This window comes from Lytechinus variegatus, chromosome 11 (assembly GCF_018143015.1).
Source record: "Lytechinus variegatus isolate NC3 chromosome 11, Lvar_3.0, whole genome shotgun sequence".
Lineage (NCBI taxonomy): Eukaryota > Metazoa > Echinodermata > Echinoidea > Temnopleuroida > Toxopneustidae > Lytechinus > Lytechinus variegatus.
Window position 1 is genome coordinate 9,298,794 of NC_054750.1, and position 19,581 is coordinate 9,318,374.

General features: G+C 36.2%; 1 protein-coding gene across 1 annotated transcript in view; it reads left to right on the forward strand.

The window, feature by feature from the left end:
- LOC121423433 (UV excision repair protein RAD23 homolog B-like) overlaps positions 1–19,581 on the forward strand; it is a 26,143-nt gene continuing 6,562 nt past the window's right edge. The window contains exons 1-7 of the mRNA XM_041618769.1: positions 1–207; positions 11,904–11,982; positions 13,816–13,895; positions 14,541–14,752; positions 15,706–15,865; positions 16,419–16,521; positions 18,517–18,653. Coding sequence (XP_041474703.1) covers positions 142–207; positions 11,904–11,982; positions 13,816–13,895; positions 14,541–14,752; positions 15,706–15,865; positions 16,419–16,521; positions 18,517–18,653 — 837 coding nt within the window. The 5' untranslated portion in view covers positions 1–141. The remainder of the gene's footprint in view (positions 208–11,903; positions 11,983–13,815; positions 13,896–14,540; positions 14,753–15,705; positions 15,866–16,418; positions 16,522–18,516; positions 18,654–19,581) is intronic.

Sequence of the window (19,581 nt, forward strand, 5' to 3'; positions counted from 1 at the left end):
AGATGGCGCTACAGTACCTGACGTCACGCATATGGCGGAGAGCGTGTAATCCTGAGTTTGCCCTATGAAGAAAAACTTTCTTTCTTTATTACATTAAAAATCACAAAGTTACCCTGTTTTGCTACCAGGGAAACGACCATCATGATAATAGTACTGAAGACGTTACAGCAGAAATCTTTCAAGGTGGAAATAGAGGAGAGTGCAACGGTAAGTTGATTCTAACTTTTTGTCTATTGCATTATTTTTGCATTGCCATTGCACTGGCACCGCTGCCTGTGCTGAGTGAATGTGAATTTAATGAGTCTGCTGTGCGTCTGAAAAGTGGCTGTGCTGTGTCATGCCTGGCTTGGCTCATGCCAGAATCTGAAATGCATGCTCTTAGAGACTTAGTCTTATTGCTTCTACTTTTATTATCCCTCTTCTTTGTCTACAAAATTGATGTATGCCTTTCTGATAATTTTCTTAGACTAACTAAAGTCTAAGCATCCACCTATCCGATCCTGAGTCTGGCAGCCATCTGTTTCGAGGAGTTTTTTTTAACATTTTAAATCAAAATGTTTTTATTTTTTGTACACAGACGGCTTGCGATCGTGCAGCTGCCATTATCAGTAGGGGGTTAACAATGCCCCGGCCTGATAGGACTGATAAATTTTTGTCTTCATTTCATAAAAATAAAACTGAACCAAAAAGATTCTGTTTGGGCCTGAAATGCACCAAAAGTGAAACTGGAAGTGGAAAAATAACTTCAAAAAGGATGAACAGTGACTTACATTGGCTGTCACACAACTCCCACTTCAATGGTTTGTCCGAACTTAATAATAATATGGCAGTGAGTCCAAACTTCGTGTGTATCCATTCATTGCGGACAGTCATTATCTAGTAGGCCCCCTAAGTTTCTTTAGGATGAGTTCAGTATTCATGAAAATATGGACAAAAGATCGGCAAATTTGTCACGTTAGCGCCCGTTCTGAAGAAATCTAAAATTCTCAACAAGCATCACGATATCATTTTGCAAGCAGATATCATAAAAATGGTATTGACTGATTCTATAGCTTTTTGTCATCAATGTGATATAAATATCTCACCTTTTGAGCTCGAGTTTTTGTTTAAATCTCCTCAAAAACTTTGGTCCGTGAAGTTAAGTCACACTTTTTCAGAACGGTTTTCCAGCACAGCGCGCTTGTTAGTGTTGTTATCTAGAAAAAAAATCCCGGTCCGAAACCGTCCCGGCAACTTCAAAATTTCCTTATCGGGATCCCGGCTCGTCCCGAATCCCGAAACATATCTCCACGCACAAATGCAATCCAAAAGTGTATACCTACATTTCCAGCCTTAAACACTGCGCACTGGCGGTGCACCAGACAGTCAAAGCATAGAACTATTAACTGTTAGCTCCATGGTCAAAGTGTGCATGCCACCACCGCAAATTGTAAACATTCACTCAAAACGTGGGGAAAATAATGATGAGACAGTCAAAGCGTGCCACCACCGCAAACTGTAAACATTAATGACCACTGACATGACCCGAATTATGTTTGAGTCGACCCAGCTGCTGATCTGACAGTCCAATAACACACGTGTCGGTGCCACTGATCTGTGGTCGGTGCGCACGTGGTTGACAGTTATAAGCAAATTGCGTAATGTCTTGTCAGTGCGCCTGTGGCCCTAGCCCGGAATTTTAACTTTCAGTTTCACTCTCTCTCCCTCTCTCGTAACTCTGAACAGTATGATATCACCAAGGAGATATCTCCTTGATATCACTACTACTGAGAAAAGTGAATACTATCTTATCAGAGAAGCTTATTTGGAAATTTACACAAGATTAGTCCCGGCGGCCGGCACTTCGCATCAAAACAACAAACTCATTTTTTCTTTAATCATGAATTACTTTCGATCGAGAAAACATTATTTGAATAGATACTCAGACTATTCACAGTAAAAAAAATATTTTGAACAACTATTTAAATATTAAGAAACATTGTTTAAGCCAGTCAATATACAACTGTTTTTAAACTATTAAACCAATAGAATTTTTTTAAAACTTTAAACAGTTTGTTTTTAAATATTTTTTGCAATTTCCAACGATATCATTTAAAACTGTTAATATCATTGATAATTTGTTTGATGCATTTAACAACATGTTTTTTACAACATATAGGGTATGATATGACTTTCAAAACAATGTTGTTTCAAAGTTTAAACAACGCCACTTTAAACATCGCCAATTCTAACAGCGTTTTGGTACAATTTTATAATTTAAGTCGAAATATATCTAGGAGAAATGATTTGACCATAGAGCTATTAACAGCTCCATGATTTGACCGACTGGTTTGCAATTGTAAACATCAAGTCAACAGATGACAGATGGTCCCCAGTCGTGAACGACCAAGCACTTCCCGTAACCCCCCCCCCCCTTCTCTCTCTCTCTCTCTCTCCCGGCTCTAACCAGCTGAAACATGATGCGCATTCGTCTAGTTGTTATTTGCAAACCCTTTCGCAAAAAATACCCCAACAAAGACAATCATCACAAAATTAATGGCGACTTTTTTTAAATGACTAAATTTGCAAATACTCATAGATCATCATCGTCAATTGTTAGTAAATTATTTCATGATAAATTCACTAGTCCATACATATCGTAGCAGATTCAACTCGAAATTATGGGGTAAATGAATGACTCAGTAAAACGAACTGAGGTGAAAGAGGTCTGCACATGAGACTATACAGTAGACGATTGTTGTCTGCGTAGATCTCTCGGAGCCGTGTGCAAAGCTAGATTGCGTGCATGCTCATGCGATCGACGAGTACAGATTGCGTAATATTTCGAGGTGCATGTGCACACAGCCAGTTGAAACTAAATTGTTCTCTCGTATTTCGTAAGTACAATTACTAATTAGGGAAATATTACAACATGAATTTGGCCATTATTGATTTTATTTTCCTGCCGGGATACGGTCTAAGTTGATTGATCCCGGAACCGTCTCGGAACCGTCTCGGAGCCTCAGACCGCCGGGAATTCATCCCGATCCCGGACCGACTGACAACACTAGCGCTTGTAGATGGGAATGGAATTTTGAGATCGCGATACCGGCAAAACCCTACTCCACTTGACCTGCTTCACATTTTCGTCAATGAATTTATAGTTTACGATCTTGCCATCAATGTAACTAATTCTTGATTTGGTTCAGGGTTGGTAGAAATTATGAATATTTTGTGAACAAAATTAAGCAAGTTCAATATTTTGGAAAAGTCTGCCAAGTTTGGACACCCCATCATACATAAACTTATGGCATTGTGTGGAGTGTTGTGGCCCAGTGGATTAGTCTTCTGGGGCCCGTTTCTCAACAGTGTCATAAGTCTAACTTCTTGACTAAATCGGAGATAGTGAGCTACTTGTCCGCTAACCGTTTCGCGAAGCCCTCTTTACCAAGATCGTGTACAACAACCTCAATAAATATTTATGACACCTCCGAACCTGTCATAACTTCTTTCTTAATGACGTAGTGGCATCACGTGGGTAGACTATGACATGCAAAAGAGCCGAGAAATTTGAAAATTATAATCTTACGTAATCAATCTTAGAGGTTGAAATTACATTCCAAAATAAGTGGGATAATGCATTCGATGATCATTGTAATACAAAGTAACTATGAAAACTGTTGGTAAAACGCCACAAAACCATTCATTTTGAAATAGTAAAATAATTTAATCGATGAAAATTCTACCATGTCAGGCCATCCATAACTGGACTTGTATTTGTCGTTTTCAGACCCTATTGACATTTTATTAAATTCTAATCTCTAATTTATGCGTAGGATTTGTCAAATCGTAAGATCGGTATCAAAGATTTATATAAAAAAAAGTGTTAAACTATATTTCGATGATGTTTGGAATCATAAAACATTGTATAATTATCATAATTGTACCAAAAAACGTTATGGTTTACTTTCGTAAACTATTAAAATTGGATATCCCGGGGGTACCCATCTCAACGTCCACATGTGATTTTTTAGTCATGAAATAAAGTATTCATAATTCCATTTTTCAGCAATTGAATGCCCCAGTCTTCATGGTTTAAGTATGTATGATGCATAATTTACCTGTGCTATTATTTTTAAAAGATGTACCGTAAGTAACGGTGTATTAACCGCACCTTTTTCTCGGCGGGGTAGAAGCAAAAGTCGGGGGTGCGGTTTATACACGGTGACGGGTCTGAGCCAGCCCGCCGTAACCCCTCCCGTACATGTACGATGTCTGCCAGTTCACAACACATCGAGTGGCCGGGCGTAGCCGCCCAGGCAATGTCGTTTAGAGGGGTATGAGCCGCGGGTAATGGGAAGCGATTATTGCAATATTAATTAAATGTTGTCCATAACAAACGCACTCACCTTCATGACACTAATTTTGACTTTATTCTCGATTCAAAGTAGTGAAGTTCCCTGACTAATTTAAAAGAGACGCCAAGCATACTCGGTAATATTTTGTCACCGCTGAGCGAGAGTTGAGTGAGCTTAGAGATTGCGTTGTAATGTGGTTACAGTGCGACTTAAGCTGGCGCTATTCAAAGTCCCGTTTCGCGCCAGCTTGTTTTTTTTTCTTTCCTGTTTGCTTTTCATAAGATACCATGTAAACCACGCACGAGAGAGACGGCACGAAGTAGTAAAAAAACAACTGGAAAAATGCCAATTTCTTTGTTTCTTGAACCTTCCTATAATCCCGTATCCAAAATTCATGCTAAGACATCAAATTTCTGAAAGTGATTGTGAGATTGTGATGCAAGAAATGTGAATGTTTCTTCCTCCTACGCTGGGAAAGACACAGATCATAATTTGATAAGATGTACTGGCATGACTTGTACTGTATCGTAGTTTGCAATGTAATGGCAGTGCTGTGTGTGTACACTGTGACTGTGAGGTGAGCGAGTGTGTAAGTTGCCAATATTGGCGGGACCGTTCTTTCTTTCTAACATTTGTAGATGAATTGATTAAGAACAGCATATTTCTGCATACCGGTAATCTCTTTGGATACTTTGAAATCTTAAAAGCTTAGATTTTGTTTCTTCGTACCTCAAATATGCATGTAAATGTGAGAAGATTTTTTTTTTATTTTTTTTAGTCCAAAGTTGGGGGTGCGGTTAATACACGGGTGCGGTTAATACACCGTTACTTACGGTAATTCCCAATTCATCACAATATTTGCAATTTTGTCATAATTTTTCTTTTTGTAAATTATGCTGTTCTGTGACTAAGGCTACGTCTCGTCTGCTCCTTTTACCGATAGTATCGATATCAAGGTATTTTAGTTAGGAAGCCTTTCGTGAAACAGGTATAGTAAGATTGGAACTAACTCCGTAGTTTGTTGATAAAGATATGACTGACTTGTCCAGGTGTTGAGAAACGGGCCCCTGACATTTGAAACAGAGGGTCTTGGGTTCGAATCCCAGCCATGGCGTAATTTCCTTCAGCAAGAAATTTATCCACAGTGTGCTGCACTTAACCGAGATGAAGTGAATTGGTACCCGGCAGGATTAATTCCTTGAATGCATGAGCGCTGAAAGGCAGCTCGAGCTAAAACCCGAGTAATAATAATTACAACGCGCCTCTTAGTAGAATATTTCTAGATAGATGGTGCTATATAAATGCCTATTATGATTATTATGGCCATTAGGTCCCTGTAGCCTACAGATCGAGTAATATAACTTTGGTCTCTGTAATTGGTGAGTGGAGCCAACAGAGTTCAGCGGAACAACCAATAAAATAGAGACCGAAGCTCTTGATCTATGATCCTGTATTATTACGCATACTGAATCTGCAGTGTAACTTATTTAGTGAAGTCCAGACTGATCCAGGAATCTCCAAAAGAAAAAATAAGGTAGACTAACCACTAACGTTAAAACCCTTATGGTTATGGTATCCGGGGGGGGGGGGGGGGGGGGGGGCAGTTAAATATATTGCTAATGCTATGTACACATGCATGACCAAAAAAAAGTGTTGAAAGGGATGTTTTTTCAGTATTGGATGAGGGCTCACATGCACTTGTTAGGGCGTATCTAAAAGACAGATTTTCAAGTTTAAGGGTGGTTTTGATTTTGAAAGACTGGTCAATGGGGTCACTCAAATGTAATTAGGGTATTGTTTCCAAAGCTTTTTTTTAAAGACTAGCCAAACGTGTGTTGGGTATGTCTTTTTCCCCAGCTTTTTCCACAGGGTCATATTCTGGCGACAACTTGTTTTGGGTAGCCTAGAGGACTCCTAGAGTGGACGTGAATTGTGAGACTTTTTTCTCAAAGAATTTAACTGCTTTCTCCTGGAGTAAAATTGATTATTTTTGTACTACATGTATAAGAAAGAGTAAATGTTACTCTTTTATATTGATTATTTCTTTTGATTTTAATATTTTGATAAATGAATGATTTTTTGGCATGAAATTATATCTCAAACAAAATTTTCTTCTCTTGTTTTCACTTGCAAATTGTGCAAAATATTGTGTTTTGGACACAAACACAAAATTTCAAAATATCAACAGAAAGCTCAAAGTTTTCCTCAGACACTATACTTTCTTACAATGTCACTCTTGATATGTGGCATCAGTTTTAGATGTGTCAGCAGCCAGCGTTTTCCATCAAGATACAAGATGAGATTTCTGAAATTTCTGAGTAACATAAAATCCAAGAGTTCAGATTGGCTGAATAATGTCTTCAAAACAACAGGCCCGGGTAATTTGAAAAGATTACCACATGGTGAGTGTGACCTTGCAGAGGCCCAGTTTGGGGAACATTCAAATTTGCATGGGTGTATGGTCTCTATGACCAATCAGAGCGCAATATTCTTGTTTTTTGAGCTGATAAATTTACTCGGCCTATGAAAAACTTGCTGCTGACCCATCTAAAAAAAAATAATAAAAAATATATTAAAAACTTGTCACATTTGCTCTATGGTGAGTTGAAAACAGCCATTTTATTCATTTTTATTCAAACCATGTATGTATGTAGCTGGTACAAAAAATGTTAAAACAGCTATTTTTGACTCTCCGTACGGCCGCTGTATAGCAAATGTGACCGAAGTAATAGACCTTAAGCTTTATCATTCATAATCTAAAAATCACTTGAGCTCAAACAGAAATTAAGTGAAAATAACTTTTGTTGCATGAAAATGTTTTCTTTCATGTTTTTGGTCAAAAGTTTCACCTGTATTACACAATCTTTTTGAAAATCGAAACACATGACCTAAAAGAATGACTTTTCTTATTTATAAAGATACCAAAAACATGAAATTGGGTCAATAGTTAGAGCAGCAATGGCCGAATAAAAAGATGTGTTTTCATCCGCACCAAGCTCATTAACAATGCAAAAACCCTCTAGTCATGAATATCACTTGGATAAAAGAAGCTACTATTTGAGGGTTTGCCGACTGAGTGTAACTGCAATCAGTCCTCAACAGGTCCCTTTTAATCAGACCAGACAGTATATTCAAGAATTCTGTTTGTTTCTATTATACGGTACACATCTTCTTCAGGATCACAAGCATTGATCAGAATGGTCATATTTCAGGACAAAGTACATTAAATTTCCATAAAATTAAGGTGGCGCTTCGTGCTCGCACAATTTAATAAGGCTTATGAGATTATTATATATTTAGGCTGATTTTTAAGGATAAAGCTAAGAAGTGGCTGTTTTTATAGTCCTGACTTCTCCTTCCAACAAACAAACAAAAAAAATCAATTTTGAGCAGCATTTGTATCTCATCAATCAAACAGGCCTATGACAATGTGTAATGGGATATTTTTGAAATTTTTTGAAATGATAAATCAAGGCTCGACATTAGCGGTGGCCCAAATTCACCTCGGCAACCATTATTGGAAAAATGTTAAGTTTTGGTGGCCCGAATCGGGCAACCAATAATTTTCAAAGTAACAAAATTTTTCTCCCAATTTTGCACGCATTTATCAACTTTCTACAGTTCAAATTGCAAGCCAAATCGTCATGCGCCCTTTTTGTTAATCTACACACAAATACACACACACACAGATTGCATAGTCATGACAGTATGTAGGCGTACCGCTATAGCAAACAGTAACTATTATTCGACCGGCCGTGCCGTCTAGCTGTGCGCTAGCAGACTATTCAAACTCAGGGACCTGCGATACGAAATGTTGCTGCTAAGAAATCTTCCACAGAACTTTGAAAATCTACATCAAAGTCATATTTTACACCAATGAAATGCCCTTCTATGGTCCATATTACTAAAACCTGATTATTTGCAAGCATTAAAAAGAGGAATTATGACCTCTCTTTTGATTAAAAAAGACTAATTTCCAAATGCATTAATACACATAAAACACATAGGTGAGTACATCACAGTCCCAAGTGTGCATTTGTATGTATGTTGATATTTGGTTTCTTTCGAAGCTGAGTCTTCTAGCCCAAAATAAACAAGACAGTTTCTTTCTTATTTAAAAATGACTTCTTAAACCACTCTCGAGGAAGTAAATACTTTGGGAAGGCATTTATTTGATCATATGAAATGTGAATTTTTCCAGCATTTTGTCAAATATAGGGAAGGACTTTTCTCACTGTTTTTTTCCAGATGTAACTTTGCCGTTATCTTATTTTTTTTCTTTCATTTTTTATAGTGGTTAAACCATTTATACCCCTTCCCATTGAATATGCCTGATTAAAGAATATGTTTCTACTGAAAAGTAATAATAATAATTGTCCCCATTTTTATTAATTTCTTTTATTCATTTTTCTTTCATTTTCTTTTGATTTTCTCTAATTTTTTTTCCTATTTGTTTTTTCTTTCTTCATTTTCTTTCTTTTGTTTTATGTCACTTATTCATTTTATATATTTTTTTCATTTTGTAATTTTGTTTTTTTCCCCTATGCATTGTTCTAATTTGCAGCATATTTTTCTGTGATTTTCTCCTGCTATAATATGCTGGAAAAGAGAAAATAAACTGGATTTTGGGCCTGCATAATCTAGGCTTTAAAGGTAAATGCTAGTTTTGGTAACGATATCAAAATGAGTTCGTACAGAATCCAATGAAATGACCACCAACATGTCTGTTTGTATGTATAAAACACATGTGCCAAAGGATTCTGGAAGAAATTGTGTCATTGCTGAGAAATCAGCAAATAAGCACAAGATTTGGGTAGAGCGTCGGGCCCGACGCTCTAAACAATTATTATACATTGTCCCACGTGCGCTTATCTGTGTTGGGGATCTTTGGTGTGAACATTTTTCAGCGTCGATTTCAAGATTTCACAAGGTTCAGTTTATGTAACTGTACCAGATCTAGATCCTCGATGATATACTGACAATTAAGCCTAGGTTTACAGAGTTTCTCATGAAATCAGTGTTTACTGCAACTACTGGAATTTCTCTTTAAGATCAAAAAGGAAGAAAGGAAAAATCATTGTTTTGTACATCTATCTTCGTTTGCTATGCACTATTTATTTACTCCACCATTATGAATGTGTGTCTATGTGGAGATTTAAAAAAAGTCCACACAACCTGGGAACAGTACAGTTCATTTATTCTCTTTCAATCATTTCATATTTACAACGATAGAAAATTTATATATTACCACAAAATATTAGCAAAGTATATGTAAAATAACAGCAAGCAAGATTTACATACAAGAAATACAAAGTGAAAGTAACTTAGTGGTAGTGGCTGCAGAAATAATATTTCAGAAGTTTGTTTACCGGTATTCATTTTTCATTAATGTTTTTCTTTATATTATTCGGGCCACCAAACTTTAAATACGGGCCACCAAAAAAAATATATTTCAAGGTTTTGGTGGCCCGTTCGGGCCACCACCAAAAAAAATTAATGTGGAGCCTTGGATAAATATGATGCATAATTGTCATTTATAACCGTCGATGCGAGTGTGAAGCGCGAGTCTCAATGTTGATGAACTGTCACGAAGCAGGATTTTAAGTCCTTGTTGGAAATCATGAAAATTATACCTCATTAAAGAAAATGCAAGCACGCAGTGCTAGATAAAAAAAAATGTTTCAGACCTGAAGAGAGTATGGAATACATGAAGAGGATAAAGGTACTTCACAAAATAAAACAATGCAACTGCAAGCTGAAATATTTTGATAGTCATACAACCTTAAAACGGGACATTTACTGAACACGTCTTTAAAATTTACAGTGCCATTAAGCGGTACATGGGGCTGGCATCTGGCAGAGCTTTATAACAGGACATGTCAAAGGGACAGTGTGCATCATTTCCAGTAGATTTTTTTACCCAATATTTCTTTTTCTTAACTCTTCCTGGCTTGCTGCCCGCACCTATGTTAAAGCCTAGGTAAAGAAAACAGTTGAAATTACAAATTCTAGTGATTGTTTTCCCTAAATAATTTGATCTTGCTACTGTATATCTCATGAATGTCAATTTTACTTCACTGTATCAATACTAATGTGCACCATTGACTTATGATTTTTTTTCTGTGTTGATGAGTATGCAGAAGTGTCATTGGCTCTAGACTTCAAAGACTGCAAAAAGAAAGCAAAAGAGGATGAAAGAAAGAATGGAAATATGGCAAACAAAGAAAGAATGAAGGAAGGAAAGAAAAAAGGAAAGGAAGGAAGGAAGGGAGGGAGGAATGAAGGAAGGAAGGAAAATAGAAAAAATAAAGTAAAGAAAGGGGAAGGGACCAAAAAAAGAAAAAAAAGGAATAAAAAGGGAGGATGAAAGAAAGAATAAAAGAAAGAAAGAAATAAAGAAAAGAATAATAATGGTTAAAAATATATATAGTGGGGGAGGAAAAAAGACAGAAAAGGATGAATAAAGGATTAGAATTAATAGAAAAGAAAGAAAGGAAGGAACCTCAAAATTTAAACAAACACCAGGAACAACAACAACAACAAATCATCCTAAATTCTAACAATATTTTTTTTAAATGAAATATTGTGAAAAATATATTATAAATCGTTAATATGTCCTATTATCATGGTGAGCATCCAATTTAGTTCAGTCTGAAAACACAAAAGAAAGAAAAGAGAGATAGATCTTTTTTAGTTAATTTGAGAAGATCAATTTTCCATGTACTACAAATGTAAAGTGCTCTGTATAATGGCCTGATGCAGCAGTGTAACTTTCTCCTTTTTGAGCTGTCACTTTGACAACCCTGATATGGCTTAAAAGAGCGATTTAAAACCTCAGATATGACCAATACAAGGCCGCAGTGAAAACAAGTTGGCGCAAGGTTGCAAAATCTGCTGACTCTTACTCATGCCAGCCTGGAAAGAGGGATTGGGCGCAATGAGTTGGCGTCTTCCCTTGACTTTCAACTCTCATTTGGAATTTATTTTTTTCAAACTGCCATATTTTTGGCTTCTCTCTCAGGTGAAGTATATCATGAGCATTTCATGAAACCAATAGTTGATTTTCATTAAAAACTGTTACAAGCTACTGAAATCCTTGCATCTGATTTGCTCAGAACAAAGTAATCAATGAAAATTTAACTCACAAAACACTCCTCAGGATGTTTCATACATTTAAACAAGGATTTACTAGAATTTGCATTAAAATTTCAAAGAAATTTGTTTCTTAAAAAGTTTTTTTCTTTTTTATCCCACTTTTTTTAGCCTTGTTTGTTGCAGATGTTCTCTCATTTCATTTTAGATTTTTTAGTTTCAAACATGCAAAATCTTTTTTTGTTAATAATTTTGAATAATTTGTGTTTTGAAAAATTGCTGGGACTGAATTGTGACTATTGCAGTATACATTAGTATCACTGTTTACTAGTAACAGACCAACTATACAATTCTGTGTTTTGTGTGTTGGATATTTTGGATTGTATGTATAACTTGCTAGTTAATTTTAGGACTGTTGTACGAGTAACTGTACTAGTTTATTTATTGTGTTATTTCAATTTGTTTTGACTACAGGTCAGGAATCTCAAAGATGAAATTGAAAAGAAATATGGAAAAGAATTTCCTGCCTCCGGGCAAAAGTTAATTTATGCAGGTAAGAAAAGTCTTCAGGCTCCTTTAATATTTAGCGTGCATTGCCAGTGGTTTATTGCATATTTTTATATTACAGAGAGTTTTTGCCATATATTACACCACAGCGCATGCTGTGTTAATGTGTTTGTTGTTTTGATAATCATTCCACGTGCAGTGCATCAAGCGAACTTGTCTCGGGCAGATTTGCGTTTGCACCAAATCCAAAGTAGTCCTGAGACCGGTCTCAGAACACATTGCAAGCTGGTCCGGGATACGCTCAGAAGTGAACTCGGGTACATGTTATGTAGGTTTGTGCGTTTACACCAGATTAGAAACCTGCCCGAGACTGGTCCCGGGGCGCCCCAAGACTAAGTTAGGAAATCCTATGTAACGGGGATCGTAGACTTATAATATTTTGGAAATAGTTTATCTTAGATATTGACATTGATTGATTCATAACTTTAATCTAAATTAGGATGTGAGCATGAGCATAAAAATTGTGAAAATATATTTTTGTCTCGCCTGCATAGCAGAGCGTGACTATAGGTGCCGCTTTTCCGAGGGCTGCCGCGACGTCGTCAACATTGAAATCTTAAACAAGGTTAAGGTTTTTTAATTGCATCATAACTTAAAAAGTATATGGACGTAGATCATGAAACTTAGACATAAAGGTAATCAAGTATTACTGATCATCCTGCTTGAGTTTGAGGTCACATGACCAAGGTCAAAGGTCATTTGGGGTCAATAAACTTAGACAATGTTGGGGGAGTCAATATCGAAATCTTAACCAAGGTTAAGTTTTTGAAATGTTGTCATAACTTTGAAAGCATATGGACCTAGTTCATAAAACTTAGACATAAGAGCGATTAAGTATCCTTGAACATCCTGGGCGAATTTCAGGTCACATGATCAAGGTCAAAGGTCATTTAGGTTCAACAAACTTTGGTAATGTTGGGGGTATTTGGGGGAAATGGCATTATAACTTTAAAACTCTATGGATCTTGTTCATGAAACTTGGACATAAGAGCAGCAATGTATCCCCAAATACCCTGTGCACATTTCAGGAACATGGCTAATATCAAATGTCTTTTAAATGTAAATTAACTCTGACCGTGTTGTGTTGAATTGGCATCATAACTGAGAAAGTTAATGGATGTAGCTCATGAAATATCAAAATATGAAGTATGAATGATTGTTTTGCACACGTATGTCTTAGGTCACATCATCATGGTCAAAGGTCATTTTGGGTAAATGGACTGTATAGTGTTTTCTTCTGTCAATGATTATTCATTAGCTGTTTTCAAAGGTAGCACTGCTGCTATATCGAATTGTGTAATGCAGGCGAGACTGCCAGAGGCGTTCCACTTGTTTAATATGGGCATCAGCAATAAAAAAGATTATTTGTGAGTGCTCTTATAGGTAGTCTAGCCTAGACAAATAAAAGCTGCTTGCCTACAGTATCAGCATACACCAGCTAAAACTTTCAGAGCCCCTTATCTACATGTAAACTCGTTCTGTCTATTCATTTTTCTTTACCAGTACAAATGCTGCTATTAAGGTACATCTGTTATTTTCGTGCATGGCTGCATATTCAAACGTTGATGGTTATCCAATATTATGATGTTGAGCAGAGAAAAATGCTTGCCTGCATTACAAAACCACAGACAAAATATAAGTAAAGTCACTATTAAGATACTATTTTAGCAGGTATAATAATGAAATCTTCTATCATTGTCAAAACTGTAGTACTTTATAATTTCAGAATTACAGAGATGAGTGCATACGATGATCAAATTGAAGAAGTGTGTTTGTGATGATCATGTCTTGTTATAATATTTTGTTTCTTTCCCTCTAGGTAAAATCTTAAGTGATGACAACCTTCTATCATCATACAATATAGATGAAAAAAGTTTTGTTGTAGTCATGGTTACGAAGGTGAGTCCAACTAGTATCTTTGTTAGTACATGTACATGGTTTTTCGGGCAAAAAAAAAATTATTAAAATCTGTATTTTATCTGTATTTTACACGCCCGCCCAGCGACAGGTTGGGACGTATTATGGTATCACGTTCGGTGCCCTTCCATCCGTTAACTTTTCCTTGTAAATGCGATAACTTCAGTTTGACTTTACATATGCTCATACTGCAAAGCAGAGTGAGACAAATCCTGAGACTTAAATCATTTTAAAAAAAAGTTTGTGTTTTAGAATAATGAAAGTTAATTTTGTTATACATGTACTTCAAATTTGAGGACTACTTTATTTGAATCAAATGAACATGTGATTTGGTTTCTATCACATACTTGTACACTTTCTATCACATACACTGATAGATAATTCTGTTAGTTTATGGTAATAAAGATTGCATTAATGATATTTAAAATGGGAACAATGTGAATAATTAAATGGATTTAGAAGCATTGTTTAATTAATTTTATGATTTTTATTCTATTGACATCACAAACAGGAAGGTACAGAATACATTACGGTAATTCGGAATTATATTGGGTCTTTCTATTTATATTGGAAAGATTAGTGAGTGGATATCTCAAGTATTTGTTTGTATGATGTCTCCCTGTACAGAGATTGCAAACAGAAGAAAAGAAAGAAGAAAAGAAGGAGGAAACGAAACCACAAGAAACTGCTGCAGCTGCTGCCAGTGCATCCGCAAGTAGTGCCCCGTCTGCTGCAGCCGAGAGCACACCTAAAGCAGCTGAGGAGAAGAAGAAGGAAGAAGAAAAGGCAGCAACCCCAGCCCAAGAAACAAAACCAGAAACACAGCAGTCAAGTGGAGTGTAAGTTCTGTGGACTGTAATCTTTGGAAATAGGAATTAAGATGATAAAACCTTTAATATTGTCAAATTCCGAGGAGAGCATTAACCCTAAAAAGCGTTTTTCAACCACGCCGCTTGCTGACTTTTTAGTTTCGAATCTCACACAACTTTTGAGACCAAGTTTGCAATGTCCAGATACGCGGTTACGAAATTACGCAACATTATGTAAGTGCATGTCAGACCAAAACTGCTCAAAAACGTGAATTCATGTACAAATCCAATGCAAATTGTGTATTTAGCCAAAATTCGTAAATGCATCATTTTTTTTTCTTGTTCATGATCAGAATTAAGTCTGCAACAATTTTCATCAAAAAGCAAAAAAAAAAAAGTTGAAAAACAAAGAAATACATAAATTTTTAAAACAATAAATGCAAAGAAAAAAAATTGCGATACCAAATTCTTTTTGAAGTATATTTGATCGGATCCTAGAAAGAGTCTGTGAATGAAAAAAATAGAAGTTTTGGGGCCATATAATTAGCATAATTAATTCATTAAATGAAAAATCTTATTATTTCAAAAAAATTAATCATACAGCTTTGCAGATTTTTTGCACACTACCACTGTGCAAATTTTTGCGGTGCTCGCGCGCTCAAAGGCCGAGATTCCGGGGGGGGGGGCAGAATTTCATCCCCCAAGAGGGTCCAAATAACCCGGCTCTTTTATTGTTGAGGCAGTGCTGTTCTTATGACTCAACTTTTATTTGTACTTTTTTTAGTAATTACAAGAATAAAGAGATCTATGAAAATATTAAGCTTAGAATGACATTAAATAAAGTGCATTGCTTTGCCTATGAAATAAGTTTGTATTGGTTTTTACTCTAGTAATCTGAAATACCAGTGAAGATCATTGAATATGTCTTTATACGAGTGCAAACCTAACATTGAACTTGGATTTCCTTCTTTATTTTTTGACAGTGAAGCCTTCCATAATGCAGAATCCACGCTAGTGATTGGTGAAGAATATGAGAATATGGTGACAGAGTTGATGAGTTTAGGCTTTGAAAGAGACAAAGTCATCAGGGCAATGCAAGCAAGCTTCAACAATCCAGATAGGGCTGCAGAGTACCTCATGACGGTAGGTTCATTGATTGATTGATTGGATGGTTGTGGTTGGTTGGTTAATTTGGCTAGTTGGCTAATTGTTGATTTGTTTCATTTGGTTGATTTATTGATTGAAGTAATTGGTTGATTGGTTGGTTATTTATTTGGTTTGCTATTTGGTTCATGGCCGATTTCTTATATTTATTGGCTGATTGATAAATTGATTGATAGGTTGGTCGATTTGTTTGTTTTGATAGTTGATTTATTGCTTTGTTGATTTGTTTTCTTGCAAGGATTTGCTAAATTCCCCCCCCCCCATCCCTAATTGGTTTAATTGGTTGGATGGTTGATTGAATGACAGATCAATTTATTGATTGATTTATAAATTGATTCTCCAGTATATCCATTGATTGTTTGATAAATTGTTTGATTTAAGATTATTTGATTGAGTTTATCAGAGCAATGTCTATTGGAGAAAATGTAGGGGGATCATTTAGAAACCGGATTTTAAGGTGTTTGTAAATACTACCAGTGTATGAAATTTGGCATAATATTCTTATGATTGTGGTCATGGCTTTCTTATACAGGGTATTCCAGAGTTTGTTCCAGAGTCAGCACCTGAAACGCCGGGAGGTCAACCAGCATCACAGCAATCATCTCAACCATCATCACAGTCCTCATCTCAACCAGGTAACTAGTTTTATTATCTTTCTTAAAGAATATTCTGATTTCAGCTAACCACTTGAGGTCTCAGTGGCATAGTAAAGAAACCAAAACAGGTATAGTGCCACTTGTTTTTTGTTCTCATAATTCACCTCTGTCTTGATAAATCATAGAAATCATACAAACAAAGATGATAAAATATAAACCCAGGATATCTTAACGAACAAGGAAAGGGTAACATAACATCCATGACGTAGATGTGAAAATAGCATTGAAAAAATACATACAAGCAATAGAAGTATAAACATTAAAAAAATGTGTTTTAAAAGGAAGCAATGTGAGTGAAGTGCATATTTTGAAAAGAAAATGGTTAGAAGCCTGTAAATTCTTCCTCAATACTAAGCCTTTTGTTTGTTTATAATTTGTTATCCTTTGACCGACAGTATGTAGACCAAATTGCCTGTAGACCAAATCGGTTCAGCCCAGGTGGTATTAGACTATCTGTGAAGTAGATCTATTGATTGTAGATCCAATCGGTTCAGCCCAGGTGGTATTAGACTATCTGTGAAGTAGATCTATTGATTGTAGATCCAATCGGTTCAGCCCAGGTGGTATTAGACTATCTGTGAAGTAGATCTATTGATTATAGATCCAATCGGTTCAGCCCAGGTGGTATTAGACTATCTGTGAAGTAGATCTATTGATGATAGATCCAATCGGATCAGCCCAGGTGGTATTAGACTATCTGTGAAGTAGATCTATTGATTATAGATCCAATCGGTTCAGCCCAGGTGGTATTAGACTATCTGTGAAGTAGATCAACTGCTTGTAGACCAGTTTAATATAAACCATTTGATGTGAATGACATTCAGTGTTATCCCTGTTTTTTAAAAACATTTCTCTCAATCACTGTCACTAATTAGTTGTAATATTAGGGTTAGTAAATATTCAGTGCAGTCCAGTAGGCCCGTTTCGGGTACACGTGTACACGCACGGTCAAGTCAGTGCACGTGTACTAAATTCCATCACCGTGTACACGGTAGCATCTGCATAAAGCTTGCGTGGGACTGTAAAGTCAGTGAACAAGCTCACAGCCTCACATTAATTCTTAGTTCTCAGACACTGCACATGTTTTAATCACTAATATGTCAATATATTTCAATTAACCTAGAGTGAGTTTACTTCCAAAATCGCCGATTTAATCCACATTTATTCTGGAGACTCAAGTTTTTGTACCACACAAAATGGGTATGCTCCGGTCAGTGCAGGGCCCTAGTTAGCGCCGACGTTCGTTGGATGCGCATTTTGCATACTGTACCGTACACATGCATGCACAGATCGCTGCAGAATTGAGTGTAACTGAAGTTATCGATTGATTTTCATTATTTTATTGCCAATTTGAGGAGCGTGTGTTTGTAGGCTTGTAGCACATGTGTATGAGCGTATAACACGTAACTGGAGACTCTCGAAAGCGTTCTTCAATCACTTTTTAGAGCCAATTTGAGAATCACCAATTGCGACAGCGATCATTGCTCTAGTTACGTGTTATACGCTCATAAACATGTGCTACAAGCCTACAAACACACGCTCCTCAAATTGGCAATAAAATAATGAAAATCAATCGATAACTTCAGTTACACTTAATTCTGCAGCGATCTGTGCATGCATGTACGGTACAGTATGCAAAATGCGCATCCAACGAACGTCGGCGCTAACTAGGGCCCTGCACGCCCCTGCACTGATTTACTTTTGCATTCTTTATTAATTTAATGTGCTGCTAAGCTGAGTAAACTTTTTAATTGCACCAATTTTTGTGGATTGATACTTCTAACTTCTCAGGTAAGCTTTAAAACCGTGACTTAGGCTACATGTAGGAAACACTGAAAAAATACCGTAACTCACTCTCACTCAGTGTTTACAACGTGTACACGACCGAAAAACACGCCGTGTACACGTGCATCAAAAATGGACTTTCAAACCGGGCCTAGTAGTAAAGGTTTTTTTTTTCTCTCTCTCTTTCAGGAGGTGAGATTCCTTCATTGGAATTCCTAGTTCAACTTCCTCAGTTCCAGCAGTTACGGCAAGCCATAACTCAAGATCCATCCATGCTTGGTCAATTCATCCAGTCACTAAGCCAATCAAATCCAGAGCTTCTCCAGGTATTAATCATCTTGGCCCGTATTCTGAAGTCTGGTTTAATTTAAACTCAGGTTTACAGTTGTGGTTTAGGTTATGAGAAGCCAAAAGTATCAACATTTTTATTAAGTTGTATGTGTCTTATGTTTTCTGTGCTCTTTCCGTATTCATCAATTGTGAAAACAATCATCTATTTATACTTCCTAGACAATTATGAATGATTTGAGATATGATATTGCATGTTTGTTCCCCCATTGTTTTTTTTTATACCTGAATGAAAATTTGATGTTGATAATATAAAGCATTTATTATCATAGCAATAGTTTGACAATTTGCCTCTCCACATTCCTAAGCTTTCCTGTTAAGTCTTGTGTTGAATGGTCAATTAGTTGAGGGATGATTGATTAAAAATAAGAGTATTTCCTTTGACAGTCTTTTTCTACCTTTGCCAATGTCAGTTTTGAGCGGCCCTAAAAACATAGGTTTGTGAGCAATTGTGTATTTGAAGACATCAATTTTGTGACTGATTATCTAATCAAACCTTTTTTTTTCATACAACTATGATGATGATTAGTCAATTTCATTGTGCCAGCAATTGCAAACCTTTGCAAGTGGGTATTTCATAAAGCTGTTTGTAAAGTTAACTTTATGCATGACTGGAACATGATCTTAGGTCCTAACTCAATTACATAGGGATATCAGTTGGCATGAGAAAGGGTTACCAGTCGTGTGTAAAGTCATTTGTATCTATTAGGATTTTTAATGGGAGAGTGACATCAAATATGATATTTTTCCCCACAGAAATAACTTTTTTTTGCTATGTGAATGATGATTTTTGGTGTTTTTTTTTTTTTTTTGGGGGGGGTCTTCAAAATTTTAAAGAAAATTGTTATTTAGGCATGAAAATAGGATAAAAAGGATTAAAATAAGATATAAGGAATAGGATTTTTT